A 17160-nucleotide genomic window follows, 5' to 3' on the forward strand; every position below is an offset into this window, starting at 1 on the left:
CAAATATAGTTAATACTAAATGTATTGTGTTCACTAACAGACGTTTTATAGTTGATAAATTATAATATTATTGTTAATTGATTGATGTAAATAAAATATTTCTATTATTGCACACAAATCAAATAACTAATAAGTAGCTGTATTGGTTAGCACTTATCACACTGCACTGTGTCATGGCCTACAATTGTGTGCAATATAAAATGTGCAGTTGTAAATTAAAAAGTATGCTGTACTTTTATTCAACTTTGCACACTACTAGATATAACTAAGTATAGGTCTATTATTTTAACATATTTCGTGGTATGTAGTTAGGTTTTGTTTTTCCATTTTATTTTATGTCTTGGAACAGATTATTGGTTGAAAAAATTGGGAATTTCAAAGAGTTTCGAATAGACTTTCTATCGATTGGAGATTGGACACGGATGCGGGATGGATGCAGGGTTCACAAACCTTTTTGAGTCAATCGTGCCAAAATATTTTAATTAAAATATTTTTTTTTAATGCACTTGTCAGTATGCAGTAACATGTTTATTGGTAGTCGTACATAATTTTTTCTCAGGGTGATAGCCGATGAGGGACTAAAATAATTGATTAAAATTATCCTTATATCATTCGTGTATTTTGTTAGTCTTAAATTTTTTAATGAAATTCATGCAACATAAGCTTCATTCAACAATGTATTATTCTTCTGTTTTTATTTAATTTAATTCATTGTGTAAAATAGGCATTCTTATAATATAATAATATGTACTTATAATATTAATATACTTTTTTCAAATTAAAAAATATTATTCATATCCGGAAGCAATTAATTAAAAATATTTATAACTATTAACTGGTAATTGTATTTTTAAGAAATATTAAAGAATTGTTTCACCTTTTTTCATTAAATGCAACATTAAACAATGAAATAAAAACTTTTCACGTACTGTTAAGATTTGGCCAACTTGCCACCTTTGGCACGCTTGCCAAAGATTCACCGTCTCTGGTAGTTGCATATATAGGTACTATGAATAGGTAAAAATAGTACATTTTTCTACAATAATATTTACTGCAAAATAATTGTATTTACAATTTAAATATAAAGTACAAAGGCGTTTTTCAATTATTTTAGTGGGCTTAAAAAGAAAATAATAATCAACTAGAGATTGAAACATAAAGCGCAAATAAGTAGCGCAGTTGTATAGCTATGACCTATGGATCAATAACAAACATTCAGACAGCAGTAAACTGAAATCTACAGCCGATTTAAAATCACGTGTGTTCAGTTTTTATAGCAATTCCAAAAATAATAGTGTTATCCGTGAACATGGAGGTAAGTTAACAATTTCATGTAGTGATGTAACGGGTTTGCAGCGAAGATTCCGTTCCGATTTTTTTTAATTCCTCTCGATTTCCAAGAAAACTGTTACGAAATTTTCAATCTCGACGAACTTGCAGAGAACCCACGTGCAACTGTGTCTAATCGATACGGGCAACTTTTGTGACGCTTTCGCTATATATAGGTGTATATAGGTATCACCCCAAAAAGTATTTTCCGAAAAAGAAACCCACAGCATCATTTTAAAATCAATAAAAATACAGTTTATACCCCTGGCAGCCGCCGCCCGGAATCTGAAACGCCCGATGGTGGGTAGGTATATAGGTTTATTTCAAATCGCAGTCGTCTGCTTTATAAGAGTATACAATATTATATAAGTACCTACATATTATTATGTAATACTCTATCCAGGGGTCTATTTAAGAGTTCATCTAGAATAAAATAAAGCTAAATTTTAATTTTCTATTTGTTCCATTTTCGATTAAGTCATGTTTTCAATCTAATAAAATAATAAAAACTGCAATCTAATTAGTTGTATTAGGGATAACTATAAAGATAATAATTTAAGGCTATACGATACTCGATAAGAAGTTTTTTATGGGAATGGTAATTATAGATGGTGATGGAAAATCATATTATACTGAATGGTTATTTAGATATATGAATTCAAAAAATAATATTTTAATTTTAATTTCGCGATTCATATTGTATAGAACAGTGGTGCCTTTTTTGATCCATGATTCACAAAATTATTTATTTTGATGATACTATCCGACCCCACTTCCTATCAACATTATGTCAGTGTATGATAAATACTTACTTAATGGTTTTAATGTATACAAACATTTTATTTATATAAATTAAATCATCAATTTTAGGCAGTTTTAATATTCATTTAATCTAATTAATCCAAAACATAAAAAAAAAATACAAAATTAGAGTTTTATAAAATATAAAAATAAAAAAAATTACTAAAATTATTGTAATTATAATCAACATTTTAATATTTTTAAAATTACGAAATTACTATTACATAATCGGCTATCTACGGTATAAAATAATTTTCGTTGTGTAAAATAATATACATACTATATAACTTTTTCATTTGGTGTTAATATTTATTCACGGCACCCTAATAACATTTCGCGATTCCCACTTTCCCAGGTTGCGTACCACTGGTATAGAAAGTAGAAACCTAAAAGGCTAAAACCAACGATTCGGGTTAAAATTTAAGAAATATAATCACTAAAAATATTATTATTAATTCCCAGAATTGTTTCAAAGTACCGAGTATTTGGTACAGTTAGTACTTTAATAGAACCTCACATATTCTCAGTAAGTACAGCGAGTACTAAATATCGTAAAATATGACACAGATATTCTTTTAAATATAGGCACCAAGCTAATAACCTAATAACTAATAACTAGGTATTTACTATTATTTGTGTACTGCAACAGTACTTGTTATATAGATTGATAAACGATCTTACACTTTACGTGCAAACTACTTATAACTCGTAAAATAGTTTATACATAAATATTAAATAATAATAATATAGGATAGATATATTCAATTAATTGACGAAAATAAAAAAAATTGAAAGGCGATCGTCGCGTAATACGGTCGTTATTGACTATCAATAGCAATGAGAATTACTATTAGTGATTATAATATCACGGTCAGTGCTGTAAAAATAAAACATGTTTCTCTACATATTACCATAATAATATAATCGTTTTTAAACCACCAAGCTAATATTATTATGTAAAAAGTAATATATTGTATGTATAGATATGTAACTCCGTGTGACCGTATTGATGGATTATAGAACTCGAGTATAGCCGTAAATAAAGTAGTTACATTGGCAAAAGACACCAAAAAAATCAAAAGTCATCGAACAACATTTTTTTTCAAAAATAATTGGTTTCTATTTTCTGTAAAAAAAAAAAACAACATAAATGGTAAAAAAAAATGTTTATAATGGTGCGCGTATATTATTATCATCATTGAGTGTATTTAAAAATTAAAAATATAAAATATACTTATTGTACTATATAATTATTATCGTATGGTAATGAACTTATTAAAAAACAATTATGTTCAACTAAGTTGACCAATGTCCAAATATTTTATTAATTGATTGTAAATCAACCAATGTGCACATATTATATTAGGAGTAAGGTAATTATATAATAATATATCATATCATAGTATTATATTTATAGTTAACAATAAATTATATCATCATATTATCTAAAATCTAAATGTTATTTTATTTTACCTCAAACGTCGTTTACAGAAAAAACAATATACCTACAATGTTAAGTTTGAGATGGTGGTAGGTATCATTTACATTGTACAACATCACAGACTATTTGGTATTGGTATGAGTATATAATAACAATAGTAATAATAATCATGATGATAATAATAATAATAATAATGTATAGTAATAGTTATTGTAGCACGTGTGTATAATTTTGTGACTATGTACTGACTAGTATATAAATTATATAATTCAACGCCGTCGATGGCAATTCACGCGTGTTGTTTGAAGATTATAATAGTAATATTATTATATGCAAAGATTACGGACTCGTGTTATACAAGTAAATTAAGGTTGGCCAAACTCTTTGGCCGACGGTCGTTGGTATTATGTATATAATAATAATACCTAACAATAATGTTTTATATTATTTAAAATAGCACAGCAAATGAAGACTTTTCCATCATCAAAAAACAATGGTATATAATATTATAGTAGGACAGTTGTAGGCATACAATCAATAATTATCAAATAGGATGTATAAAATGCATATATCATTATTATAATACAGCGATCGAAGTTTAGGGTGATCTTGATATTTTATTTGTCATCTCCTTATACTATTTCACAACCCAATTTGTTTTCTTTTGAAAAATGATATACTCCACCAATATAATTTATACATATATTATAATATAACAATAATATACCTTCTATGGCCTTGCATGTTGGTATACTATATAATAATATATTTCATATACTTTAAACATATTAACTGTACTTTTATTTCGCCTTACATTGTAATTTACGACTCGAAGTGAGAGTTTTTACTGTTTCATTGTTTCTGCTCGCTGCTCTATTTCGACCACTGCAATATAGCAGGATATCTAACACAATAATAATAATATGACAACTGCAAAATAATCGAATGTGGTAAACGGTGGCCGGTGGGATCATTAATCATTATATGAAGACAAAAATAACATGTAAAACAATATTATATAATATTATTAAAATTAAATAATAACTTTGGAACGAATAAAAGATGAATTTATTGCTAAAAATCATAATAAACATCGATTTATGTGGAATTCTATAATAGCATTCTATAATAATATTATATTACACATGTTGTTGGAAACTAATATAATGTACAAGTATTTTGTATGCATATTACTCTCGCAGGGCACAACATATTATTATGATAGGTACCTACACATATTTTATTTTATTTTTTTATTTTTTATTTTTNAGTTGACGTTAAAATATATAAAAGAACATATTAAATGTTTTTTTGCAACAAACGCCTAACTATTAACGGCGTTAATCTCCAGGAGCACGAGGGACACATTCCCTCCCAAATAATTTGGTGGTATAAATATGTGAGTATAATATGGTGGGCTCATTGTAGCTGGTAAAGGTTATATTATAAGTCTTAAATAATAATTAAACTGTAATATTGTAATATTGTATGATTAACTCATAAACCAGTAAATACTAAATAGACACGACGTTTGAAATTGTAGATGATTATTAATAATGGTGGGTTGGGGGTAAATTTATAGCTTTGCCCACCTTAAAAAGAAGAAAGAAATAATTTGCATGTTGAAACCAGAAAAACAAAATGTAACAAAAAAATGTAAAACTAAAAAATTATTATTCAAACAAATAGAATCTTGTCTAATTATCATCGGTGGAGGTGGATCTGTGATTTTGAGTCTGGCATTGACGAAGCCCCTTACAGCACCACCTCCATAATCATACATATTATTGCGCAAATGATTTATATTATTATAATATTATTTTAGTATACAGGAGATGGTCAATCATGATCTATGATACAGGCTTAAGTGAAATATATTAAGTCGGACAATGGTCTAAATATGGCTTATGGATCACGCGAGTGTAATTTTTATATTATTTCATTTTATCACAATACGGGCCGGGGCCCAAATAACATTTATAAGGCAGAAATTATAACTTATGATTCTAAGTGTATGATTATTTTATCAAAAAACAGTATCATAATTTCAAAAACGTTTTTGAAAATATTTTTTCCAAATGATTTCAAGTAGTTAAAAAATAACCAATTTGAAAAAAAATTAATATTTTTTAATCTTTATATTGTCATTTAAAAAAAAAAACTGAAAATTGTAGTGACGAAAATTGTAAATGAGTTTTTTAATGTTTTATGTAGACTTAAAATTATGAAAATATTTTCAAAATGTTAATATCTCACTTAAAATATTGATAAGTGATTTATTATTGAAAGTAAAGCATTCCACCAGATGAATGGTATAGTTGTATAACAATTATTTGACGATACTTTTGAACGATATTATTGTAAATTATAGCAAATGGGTTTATTAGCTTCCTGTTTTTAAAATTTTTTTTTTCGCGGTCGTGTACAGTAATAATAATAATTAAAATAATAACTACAATAAACCATAATCTCTGAGGCGTCCTATGTATAAGATGATTCACCAAGCATGCTCTCCTTCTTTTTGCTTCAATAATGCGATTGTTAAAAACATAATTTTTGGAATTTTAAAATTTACTTAAAGTTTTTTTTTTTTTTTGCATATTCTTGAGATGTACAACTCAAAGAATGTTCTAGAGTGATACAGCCTTTTGTTTTTAAAATGAGAATATATAAGTACTACACCGTACTCAGTTATTACTTATTAAAATTGTTAAACTAAGGATAATAAATTATTGTCCTCAATAAAGAATAGTTTTATAAATGTAAAGTAGATGTCGATAAGAATTAGATTTCAGATAACTACATTATTGAACAAAATATGGAGTGAGCATGCTTGGTGGATCACCCTGTATATTATATATAAAATATTATATTCATATAACAAATTTTAATATAATCAATTATGCGAACGAGGGTAAAATATTTTATAATATCGTATAAATGGTTATAATATTTTTCCCGATATTATGTGGCAATTTTTGTGACCGCCAATAGCGTCAGGGCGACTGCGATAGTCGCGGCGCTCGGTGCGTTTGGCGCCGGTCCGGCACCAGTCTGGGCCAGGCCCTGCTGGTTGGGCTCGTCGATCACGTTGCTCATATAACTGGTGGTGTCCGGTCTCTTGGTCGGTGGCTGAGCAGACGGGGAGACGCCACCGCCTCCAACAACACCGCCGACACCCGCGGCTGACACCTGCCACGTTGGCGTGCTGAACGACGCGGCTTGCACGGTGTGCCCGCGGCTCGTCCTTTCGCTGCCCGCGGCCGCTGTCGATGGTCCGCCGGTCCAGCCTCCTGTGTTTTGCTCTGGTCTCCAATCGTCCTGTCGTTTTGTCGCTGCGTGTCCGCCATGGAAAAAAAACAAAAAACACAACGTCAATATGTCACGACGTCGTCGTCGTCGATTTTGTAGGACTTTGAACTTAACATATTGAAAAACCCATAAAAAATGAGGTAACTCAACGCACTGTAAATTCCGAAAAATGTACTAGAAAACCTATCAACTAGTTTATCAGTATAAAATGCACTTAAAGTAATACCTACCTACTTTTAAGAATCATAGTTTATGACTTATGAGTATAAAAATCTATCAAGTGTAAAATATTTCAAATTGAAGATTAAATTAATATGACATGTGTATACTGAATAACTCGTAGAAGATTTACAAAGTGAAAATTAAAAAATAACTTATGAGATTTATGTTAACATTATAATTGAAAGAAATTATTTTAAAAAAAAAACTAGAAAATGATCAAAAAAAACTTAATAATTAGAATAATGCAAACAGACGTTAAGACAAAAGTTTTAAAATTTAATTTAATAATACCTTATTTTAAAACTTGTGTTAAAGAACCTATGGTAGTCAAAGCATAATGCATTTTCCCCCAAATTCAAAGTCTTAGTTGTAATAATAATAATAATAATAAATTATTGACAATGATATTATGATCTATATTGTTAAAAATGGGATTGATGAAATAATATCACTAAAGCGACTAAAGAGACCCTAAACCGCAGTTCCACAGTTTTTTTTGTTAAGTTGTACAAAAACGGATATTGCACTTATACTAACTTTATCTCGTTTTTACATGAATAATCCGATGCGCATTGAATTAATAAATACTATTTATAATATCATAACGCGTGTATTTGATTTTGATTTTAAATAATAATTTATGTAGGTACCCATGTATTGTATTATAATAAATAATAATTAATGGTGGTTTCTTCAAAGGCTTTGTGAAGGTCGTTATTGTTTTATAAAATAATATCATACTATTAAGTAATATTAAATGAAAAATAAATATATATCTTAATGCACTACTGGTAGTGATATTATATTATAATTGAGCTGGGTATCGTATTTTAATAATTATTTTAGTTGATTGTGTATGTATGCGTGTAATATGGACCATTGTCCATCATGCGTCACAGAGCGACCACAAAAACAAATCTATCGCGCCGGAAATGTTGAACATTTTACAATTTATAATGACTGTAAAAAAAATATATAGTTATTATAATGTTAATTTGTATCTATTATTTACGGCGGAACGATGTAACAAATGAATAAGTCAATAAGTGAGGGTTTTTAAAAGGTTATTGGGAATGTTGTTATTAATGTTATTATACAGAACTAGTGTTGATAAGTCTTTAATAATTATTATGCATATTATAAAGTACAACCTATTGACTATTACTAAACGGCCTATACGCAGTCGGTTGTACACATGTACTTGGTTTGATGAGGTCACGAATGAAATTTTAAATAATTTTTGTCATAACGAAAGGTTAATAATAATATGAGACATTGTTTTTCTGTATACCTTCTTATTTATCAGAACACGCCCGAACTGCAATAGTGATAATAGCTTCGAAATTACAATACCTACCAAGTACCAACGCGTATTTGATATTATAAGAGTCGGGTGAGATTTCTAACGTGGCTCGTATCTGTGGTCTACGAATTGGGCCAAAACTACTGACGTAATATTAACATAAAGGCTGATTCACCAAGTGTGCTAATCACCTTTTTCTTTATCGATAATACAATTTTTAAAAAGCTTGAGATTCTTTTATTAGCTAAGGAGTGCCAAGCGGAGAAGCACATTTTTTGTTTTCAAATGACAACTTCCTATTTTCTACTGTAAATTATTTAACAGATTTTTGAATTACTTAACTTTTTGTAGGTACAAAGGATAATAGAACCACGATGAGGGTTCAAAAGATATATTACATACAGACATAGTGATGGGAAAATAGTTGTAATTAGTATTAATTTTTCAACATTAATAATTAGTAAAAATGGTAAAAGTACCTTTGAAAATTCTATCTAGTATTTTTGTAGATACAATATTACATAAAGGTACCTTATGTTTTTGTGAGACCTTAATTTTTAAGAACAATAATACATTATTTTTAGTAGGTTTTCATTCAACATTTTAATAACTGAGATATAATCGTTAAATAAAATTGTCTGCTAAATAGTTTACAGTTAAAAAGAGGAGTTCTTGTTTAAAAAACAAAAATTATTATCTCCACAAGACACTCCTTAGGGAGCTCAAAAAATCTCTCGAGAATTTGGATTAATAGTCCCTCTAAGTATATTTAAAAATTTCAAAAACCAGAATATTATAAATAATCTCATCCTGTATAATATTTTACTGCGGATGTTACGCGAGTCATACCTATACGCTGGGAGGTGTATATTATTATAAAACACGCCGCGGAAAATTTGATAAAATACAAAACGTGTATAGGAGCGCTAGCGGCTCGCGGCTGAAGCGTTTTAATTTTTGTAGATTACGTAAATTGCGTAATAATATTATAATAATATACAACAATAATATGTAAACAGAAAACACGTGGAAGGTTATCTAGCATAATATTATAATATAAATTGGACGAGTGTGAGTTGTCTATTTTATTATGTGTAATATTATTTGGGGCCGACGAAATCGAACATATTGACAAACAAAAACAGGATTTTTCTCTAAACCGTTAAATATATTGACCGTCGGTTTCGGTCCTAAAGGTCAACATACTAAACATATGTACGCATAATCGAGTTCGATCATTCTATTTAGTTATAATATTTTATCTAATATTTACCAATATGTATAAATTATGTAATAATAATAATGCGTGTCGATAGGAAAAATATAACCTTTCGATGGAATCACGCATGTTCCTTATATATTATGGTCAATCGCAGCTTGTTGCGACAAAATTGGCGGAGATCACATTATAATTATTACTGTTGTGAATAATTATATTATCATGATGCATAAATACCACCGTACTATAGGATTTTATTGGAATTTAACGTTAATAAGTATTGTATAAAACTATAAAACATGGTATACAATTACACGGACATCATATTGAATGTTAAAATATTTCTTTTTTGATTCTAAGAGTAGCTTTAAATAATATATTGTTTTTAGTTTTTACAATCACGCGTGTTTATCATCTAATTTTGTGGTAGTAAAAATAATCCGATTTACGCTTTTGGCGTCTTTTCTGATAGGAAAGTGAATCTATACAGAGTTCGAATTTGAAAATTCCCATTAGAGGTGGTAGTTTACAAAACCTTGGGGGAAAACAAAACAAAAAATTGTTGGAAAAATGGGAATTATTACGCAAAAACAATTTTTGAAAAAATTTAACTAATTTTTTGGTATATCCCAAAAACTCATAATTATAGACACGAAATATTTTGATTCTTTTTGGGCTATTTATAGCCATGATAATTTTTCGAATTTTGTAATTTTTTTAGTTATTGTCGATAAAAATATATTTACTCTGTAAATAGTTTGAAATTTAATTCGAGGTTTCTCATAAGTTGTTTTGATATAGTTCAATTAAGGATACATAGATATAGTTATTTTTCATATGCATTTAAAGTTCAAATTTTTACAAAATTCAGAAAATTTGGAAAGTATTTTTCAGTTTGAACTCATAAAAAATTTTCATTTTATATCTAAAATTAGAATTTTTAATAGAAAATTCCCCACAAGTTTTCTACCTTTAACAAAAAAAAAAAAGTTTAAAAACAATCTACACTATTTTCATAGCCATAAGACACTAACGATTTTTATATATTTTTATTTATTAAATTTGATTATTTATACAAGACTGTCCGTCTCTGATCAGTATCGTTTTTTGTATGTAATGATTTATTATTGAATTCAAATCTAACATATTCATTACAACGACACACTGGATAATAACTTTACTGCAGAGCGGTACTCACTTGTCAATCTTTTTTTGCTATTCGTTTACAGAGGGAAATTAAACAATTATAATAATAAAACGTAGTAATTCTAATCTTTTCCACTCATTGAACTATATATTTATATGTGTTTACAATAAATAGAATTAGTATAGTACATTGTTTGAAAATGAATAGGAAACATTTCATTATTGTACTTTGTATTGGATAGTATATTCTTTCTGTTCCGACCAGTCAACATACACAAAACCAAAATCAAATGATGTTCATATTATAAGAAATGTTGAAATATTTAATTTGTTTTTTATTAATTTACAGGAAAACATTATACAATATACATTTATAATAGTATAATATATTAATCTTCATTTTTTCCACTCATTAAACTATATATTTATATGTTCTTAAAATGTATAGTTGTTTATCAGTGGATTGTTTAATAGTGAATAGAAACATTTGTTTTTAGGGACTTTGTAATGGATCATCTTTTTGTTCAGACTAGTCTATACACAGAAATGCAAAATCCAATAAGGAGATTAAAAAAAACCATAACATGCTACTCAATATTTTTCTCCTACAAGGGAAATCTATGAATCAAAAGTATATTTTTGTTAACAAGTAACCATGACTACGAAAACCTTACGAAAAATCAGTCAGAAACAAAAAGTCTTGTATCTTGCCAAAAACATACATATGTATATTTGAATATAATATTTCTCATTATTTATATTAGTGTTAGTACCATTTAACTATAATCTATATAATAAATAATAATATGCATAATATGTATTCTCAAATAAGCTAAAAAAATTAAATATTTCAGGGTCACACAATATTGTGTAGGCATAAAATAATCATACAATGCTTGCACGACATGTTTAGTATTGACCGTAGCGATGCTGTATTATATTTTAATAAAACATATATTGTGTAAACCAGAGGTTCTCAAATTTTTTTTTCCCGTACCACGAATATGTATTGCAGACATGTATAGTGACTAAAAATGGAATCATTTAAAATATTAATAGGTACACATTACATATAGTAGTTTTTAATATTATCTTTACCCAAAACACAAAATAATTATGTATTAATTCTCTAAGGTCCCTTTAAGCTTTTATTTGTGAGCTGAAAGTGTATAACTCTAATAATTTAATAAATCTGAACAAAAAAGAATAATTATTATTTGTTTATGGTTTAGTGAGTTTGGTCGCCACAGTAATTATTCGACGAAACTATTTAAAATTTTTTTTTGCATAGTTTAGAGATTCCGTACCACTACCACATAGCCACACCACAACATGGCCTTCTGCAAAGTTTGAGAACCACTGGTGTTAACCAATAAAATCATAAACATTATGATAAATGATTTATAATATTACAAAAGGTGTGGTTTTTTTCCCCAACTCGAAAACCATAAGAGATATGTTCGAAATTTCACCTAACTCGTAATAATAGCAAACGTTGTAATGTGTTCCACCGTCTACTTTACTTGTAATATTAAATTATAATATTCTAATCTCGTAAACTATCATTTTTGTTGTTTAAACGTATACAAATAAATATATTATAAATACAAAAAAAAATGTCCACGTCCCACAACACGATGGCAATTTATTGTCAAAAAATATAATAATTGGGTCCATATCAAGCAAATTGTCGTAAAATTATGCTCTATATAATAATAATAAATATGATATTGTTATTTACTATAGTTAAGTATAACTTAATAATATCTTACATGGCCACTGGTTGGGACTCGGAGATCCTTTACCCTTATCGTCTTGCCATCGGTTAGTGGTCATCGCATTATAATATTCATATCCAGGACATTCGTCTTGATTGGGCCTGCGAACATGGTAAGTATGTAATGGTTTAAAAGTATTATTATTATTTTGACCGATCCAACTTAACACCGTCGTATATATATTATGTAATGTAATTCAACCATGTATGGTGCTCACACTAATTTTTTCTTTAATACAGAATTTATTCAAAAACTGATTTTTGGAATTCATGAATATACTTAGATAAATACAATATTTTCAAATTCTTGAGATTTTTTGTTCTACTTAAGGATAGTGTTGGGCCAAGTCAACAAAAATAACATCTAGATGAGATAAAGATAATTGCGTAAGAAATTATGTAGATTCAGATTCAGATACCTAATCATTTTTACTTTTATCTAGATAAAGATAAAATGTTTTACCATAACAGATATTTTCTTTTTTTGTTAAAAATGCATAAAAACAAATATATATTTATTAATTATTTTACACAAATTGTTTTATTTTTTTATGACTAATCAATTTAATCAACAACTTTTGTATGTGATGCCTTATTTTAATTGTTAAATCATGATTTATTTCGGTGTAGCTACTTTTTTACTTCAACTTAAACTGAACATGGAGTTATGGTAAGTCTTATTATTTTTTTTTTCAATTATAACTAATTGATAACTTATATTATTTTTTTTAAGAAGTCCGAACTTCAAACTCTGTACCCACAATTATTATCATAATTTAATAAATAATAATTGCATTCAAGTACCATTAGGGTAACACCTATTTAAAAAATGAATTATATGTAATAAATTGCAATAGCAAAACAAACTTTTTAATTATGAATATAATTCAAAAACATTTTAGAATTGTAAGGTCGTTGTGGATAATATCAATATAATAATATGTTATCGCTCGCAAGTAGGTATACCTATGTTATTAATTTATTATGTTCTGAGCTATTTATGTTCGATTTACTTTCCGGACACCGCCTTACCAACCAAAAATCAAGATAATAATAATAAAACGTGAAGTTCCGAACGTCTAGTGGGACAGTACTGAATGCCGATGACTATATTACTATAATAAACTATAATAATAATATTATGTTAACATAGACTCTTGCAGTCATACCTCATAATACAATATTTCCATCACGAGTTCACGAAATAATGTGCGCCGCTGGACGATGGTTAAACCACTTTTACGTAATAAATAATAATATAATTAAACTATTTAGCTTTATATAAATAGACAAAAACGTCGTTTTTCCTTGAAACCAATTCTAGTAATCAACATTACACCAGAAAATTAATAATAAATAACAATCAAATTCGTGTCAGCGATAATGCGCCGAGATACTACACCTATTGCAGTATTGCCTATACCAATATACTTAGTCGCTAGTGCTATGAAAAAATGAAAATATTCAGAAATAGTGTAATAATATTTTGTTTGATCAATGATAAGTTTACTAAAACACGTTTAATAAAATTGAAAATTAAAAGTACCAAACCACCGAGAAATCAATTAAAACTAAAAATAATTTATTTAACTAGGTATACAGTTTATCTTAGATGACAATCAGATAACTAATATCTTATTTATCTAGATGAAATATAGATGTTGTAGTTTTATTTAGATACTGCTCAACACTGCTAAAAGAGTGTCCTGTGGAGATATTATAAGTCTCTGATTTTCAAATGAGTACCTCCCTTTTCAATTGTAAATTATTCTGTAAATCATTTTTTTGAAAAATTTGATGTATCAGAATCAAAATTCGTAAGAGTAGTTTTTGAGTAATTTAACTTTGCGTTTTAAGGGTAAAATTCCATGGTAATGTTTTTATAAGATATGGGGGTTACTTATTTGACAATTTTAATAATTTATATTAATTTATAAGGATTTTATATTTTACAAAAATTGGCATAGTATAATAAATTCTAGATCCAATGTCTATTATGATATTTTTGTAAGTCTATTTGTAATGACTGTTATGCTTATTAGTGTGTTTAAACATTTCAATGACTTGCGATTTAGTCATTTAGATCTATCAAAATGTTCAAAAAAAATCATCTGCTTAACAAAAATTCACAAAAAAACATTGGATACTATTTGAAAAAAAAAAATTGCACTACCACGACAGGACATTCCTTAAATGTATACCTAAGCAATCGAAATAAACAAAAACATGGTTTTTAAGTACACCTATTCTTAAAAATTCCAAAAATCGGTACATGAATAAATTATTTGTTCATTATTAAAAGCAAAAATTGAAAATTGAAAAATGGAGGTGACCCTGATAGGCGAGTCACATCGTAGGAGTAGACACGTCAAGTTGCCACGATTGCGCCGTGAAAATGAGAAAAGAAAAACAATTTAACATAACTCGAAGTATATTGGACAATTATCGGATCATCAAGATATCGTCCTTATAACCAGGACACGACGACGTTTATAGGTACACCATCAGTCATAATATAGTTGTTGACCGAAAAAACAATTAAATATATAATATAATATAATTCAGCATAATTAGGTACTTACACGTAATCTATACACTGGTTGCGGAAAAATCCAAACGCTTTGTCCAACAATTGTTGTGTAAACGAATCGTCGTCTTGGTTGCATGTCCTCCGTGTTTGGTCGAGCACACATTCCCGGAATCTGTGGTGAGTGCTGAAACAATCGTCCCAAAATAATATATTATTATTAGTGTGAGTATTTATTTTTTTACGCGCCAGCTAAGAAAAAAAATGAAAAGTCGCGAATTGACTGTATGATCAGCGTCCTCGAATTATGACGACTAGACGTCAGATGACCACATAATATTATTAAAATAACATTTTAAATGACATAATATTATCTTTTATTATTTTTATTTATATAATTAGACCGTTTGCTCAACTGTGGTTGGTAATCAATCCGAAGCGCATCTGATAGGTAATTTATTCATATTATACATTGAGTATAATATTATTTTGATGTACCAATTGTGCGCTATGTATATGGGTAATAACAAAATAATTATTATCGTATAACATCCGAAGTAAAAACAAGACTTTGATGACGTCCCATTAAAATAATAATGACAAAATAATGATAAAATAAAAAAAAGTGAAATGAAAATAAAAAACCTGATAAGTGGGTAACAGTCTGCTGTGTACATTATGTGTCTGGACTCTGGAGAAGTCACTGTAATGGATGTGTTAAATTTGAATTCAATGATATAAAATCATTGGATTTGAAGGTCTGTTATACTTTAATATTACTAAGTTTATTTTATGACATTATGTGATTGAAGTAATCTATTTTACTATCAGGAATTACTGCATTAATTTCTGCCCTAAAAATTGATTTAAAAATGTTATTGTGAGTTAGAAATATAATAATATACTTTAAAAGTGTCAGGTGAACACGAATAATATTTTTAAATTACAACAAAATACAGTTATTCTTCTTTAAAGTATCTAATTTCTCCCAAATTTGAATTTAAAGTGTCTGTAGGTATAATAAAAAACTGTGTTTAAAATTTTCATAGATTTTTCAGTTACAGCAAGAAATATTGATGAGAATCCTTGTTTTAAATTTTAGATCATTAGCTATAAACATTTTAATATTTCATAAGTTCTTTGATTTTGACGAATTTTGTCAAAATTTGAACTTTAATATACCAGAAAAAAAATTGTGCATATGAATTTTTAATACTTAACTGCTAATTATAATAACGCATGAGGAACTTTATTTGAATGTTCAAAAATGAATAGATAAATAAGTTTCTATTGACATTAAAAAAAAAAACACTAAAACAATTGAAAATTGAAAATGTCTACAAATAGTACATAATATTTTTAGAATTTTAGATAACCACTTGTGTAAATTTCAAGTACCTACAGTTAATAGTTTTTGAAATACAACAAAATAATAAAATCGTTTTATGATAATTTGTTAATTTACTTGTTAAGATCCTTTGTCTTCAAACGCTCATAATTTTTTTTTTGTTAAAGGTAGAAAAACTTATGGACAAAATTAATTTTCACTAACAACTTATGAGGAATTTTGTATTAAATGTTCAGGTTTTATAATAGAACATAGGTATTTAAACGTTTGATGTTACAAGTACATTTAGAAAGATTAAGAAAATTTTGAAATTTAAAAAAAATGTATCAACAGTAGTTAAATGAAAAACATAATTTTGAAATTTCCTCTCTAAATGTTTTTCATACATTCAACGTTTAAATACCTATGTTCTATAACATGAACCTACTGACTGACTAAAGTGATATTCGATTTAATTTTAGTTTTTAAATACGTCCTTGTATTCCATATAGACATTTGAATTTCAAAACAATTAATCGATGTATTGATGAACTTTTGTTAAAAAAAATGAAAATAACAACAATTATTATTCCTATTTAGAGACATCTTATCAAGAAGTATATTAATATTATATCAATAAGAGGTATCTTTTTTTATTGAGAGATAATAATTTTGCACATTTTATTAATGCTATGAAAATGGAAAAAAAAATTATTATTGACCAGCTTTAACAAAAGTGTCCTTAAAAAACGTGTT

The 17160-nt window shown here is 27.5% G+C and overlaps 1 protein-coding gene across 1 annotated transcript in view; it reads right to left on the bottom strand.

Annotated features, from left to right (window-relative positions):
- Positions 1 to 6344: 6344 nt before the first annotated feature.
- LOC111036173 overlaps positions 6345 to 17160 on the bottom strand; it is a 33679-nt gene continuing 22863 nt past the window's right edge. The window contains exons 6-8 of the mRNA XM_022318099.1: positions 15133 to 15264; positions 12546 to 12652; positions 6345 to 6906 (exon numbers count right to left, since the gene is read on the bottom strand). Of these exons, the coding sequence (XP_022173791.1) occupies positions 6536 to 6906; positions 12546 to 12652; positions 15133 to 15264 (610 nt within the window). The 3' untranslated portion in view covers positions 6345 to 6535. The remainder of the gene's footprint in view (positions 6907 to 12545; positions 12653 to 15132; positions 15265 to 17160) is intronic.

This window comes from Myzus persicae, unplaced genomic scaffold, assembly GCF_001856785.1.
Source record: "Myzus persicae strain clone G006 unplaced genomic scaffold, MPER_G0061.0, whole genome shotgun sequence".
Lineage (NCBI taxonomy): Eukaryota > Metazoa > Arthropoda > Insecta > Hemiptera > Aphididae > Myzus > Myzus persicae.